Source organism: Nicotiana attenuata, chromosome 7, assembly GCF_001879085.1.
Source record: "Nicotiana attenuata strain UT chromosome 7, NIATTr2, whole genome shotgun sequence".
NCBI lineage: Eukaryota > Viridiplantae > Streptophyta > Magnoliopsida > Solanales > Solanaceae > Nicotiana > Nicotiana attenuata.
In genome coordinates this window covers 83,937,331-83,938,807 of record NC_031995.1, presented here as the reverse complement: position 1 = coordinate 83,938,807, position 1,477 = coordinate 83,937,331, and the positions used below count along the sequence as shown (strand labels likewise).

The 1,477-nt window shown below is 36.6% G+C and overlaps 1 protein-coding gene across 1 annotated transcript in view; it reads right to left on the bottom strand.

Annotated features, from left to right (window-relative positions):
- The window catches only part of LOC109230205 (uncharacterized mitochondrial protein AtMg00810-like), a 9,002-nt gene continuing 8,144 nt past the window's right edge, over window positions 620-1,477 (bottom strand). The window contains exon 2 of the mRNA XM_019395730.1: window positions 620-1,371. Within this exon, the coding sequence (XP_019251275.1) occupies window positions 620-1,371 (752 nt within the window). The remainder of the gene's footprint in view (window positions 1,372-1,477) is intronic.

Sequence of the window (1,477 nt, the reverse complement as noted above, 5' to 3'; positions counted from 1 at the left end):
AAATTGTATTAATAGAGTAATTTTTTTTACATTTGATATATATAAGTTGAATCCTTCTCATTTATTTATGAGTCACTGTAAGTTCTTTAAATGATGCACACTACTAGCAAACTATCAAAAATCGTCCAGGAGAACCAACTGAAATCGGTCGAAAATATAGGAAAACCGACCGATTGATTTTAATTCCTCGAAATAATAGTGATCGCTAAGATGTGGCGACCGAAGACGGTCACAATAATTTTCGATCGAAGTCAGTCCGTTAATTCAACCTTTGGTGCATATAGAATCACATTATTAACGTCAGAGTCAGAAACCGAAATTCGATTTTCATAATTAAATTGAGGAAACAGGCTGCACTTAATCTTAAAATTCTCTAATTAACAATAGAATATTCCAACCTATGAGGTAAAGAGACCGGCCTATTGTGTTAGGTGAAAAATGGAAATATCTCTTGATTTTTTCTCTAACTTACACCTGTCAAAGGTGAAACAAGTAATATTTCTTGATGAATATTGTTGCAGATACAATGAGCTTTTATAGTTACATGCTGATCTAAAAGATAAACATTATCTCTAAGTACAATAATGATTTAAAATTCAAAAATTACATTATATATTTATCACGCCCCCTCAAGCGATGCATGGTCTGGAAGAATGCAGAGCTTGTTGCGCAAAAACAATAATCGCGGTGAAGGAAGTGCCTTGGTAAATAAATCTGCAAGTTGATCTTGACTAGGGACATAATGGACTTGAAGAATACCAGCGGCAACTTTTTCACGAACAAAATGAATATCAATCTCGACATGCTTGGTACGAGCATGTTGAACAGGATTTTGTGCCAAATATATGCTGCTAATATTGTCACAGAAAATTGTGGAAGGCGAAGAAGAAGAAACATGAAGTTCCTTTAAAAGAGAATGTAACCATGTGAATTCAGCAGCTGCGTGAGCAACTGCGCGATATTCAGCTTCAGCACTTGATCGGGAAACAACATTCTGCTTCTTAGAGGACCATGAAATAAGATTCGGGCCAAGGAAGATACAGTAGGCCGCAGTGGATCGACGAGTTATAGAACAACCAGCCCAATCTGCATCATTATAGCAGTGTAAACTGTCAATAGAACCACCAGGAATAAATAAACCGTGACTCAGTGAACCATGCAAATATCGCAAAATTCTTTTTACAGCAGTATAGTGGATGTCTAAGGGAGAATGCATAAATTGAGATACTTGATTAACTGCAAAGGCAATGTCTGGACAGGTAAATGTCAAGTATTGAAGACCACCAACAAGACTTCTATAAAGTGTGGGATCAGAAAAAGGGGAAGAATCATCCGAATGCTGTAGAGACTTAGGAGAAAGAGGAGTTGAAACTGGTTTGGAAGAAGCAAATTTGCACGACCAAGGAGATAGAAAACTAACCGTCCATCACGAGCAGTTATAGAAAACACCCAGAAAAACTAATAAACTAAATCCTAA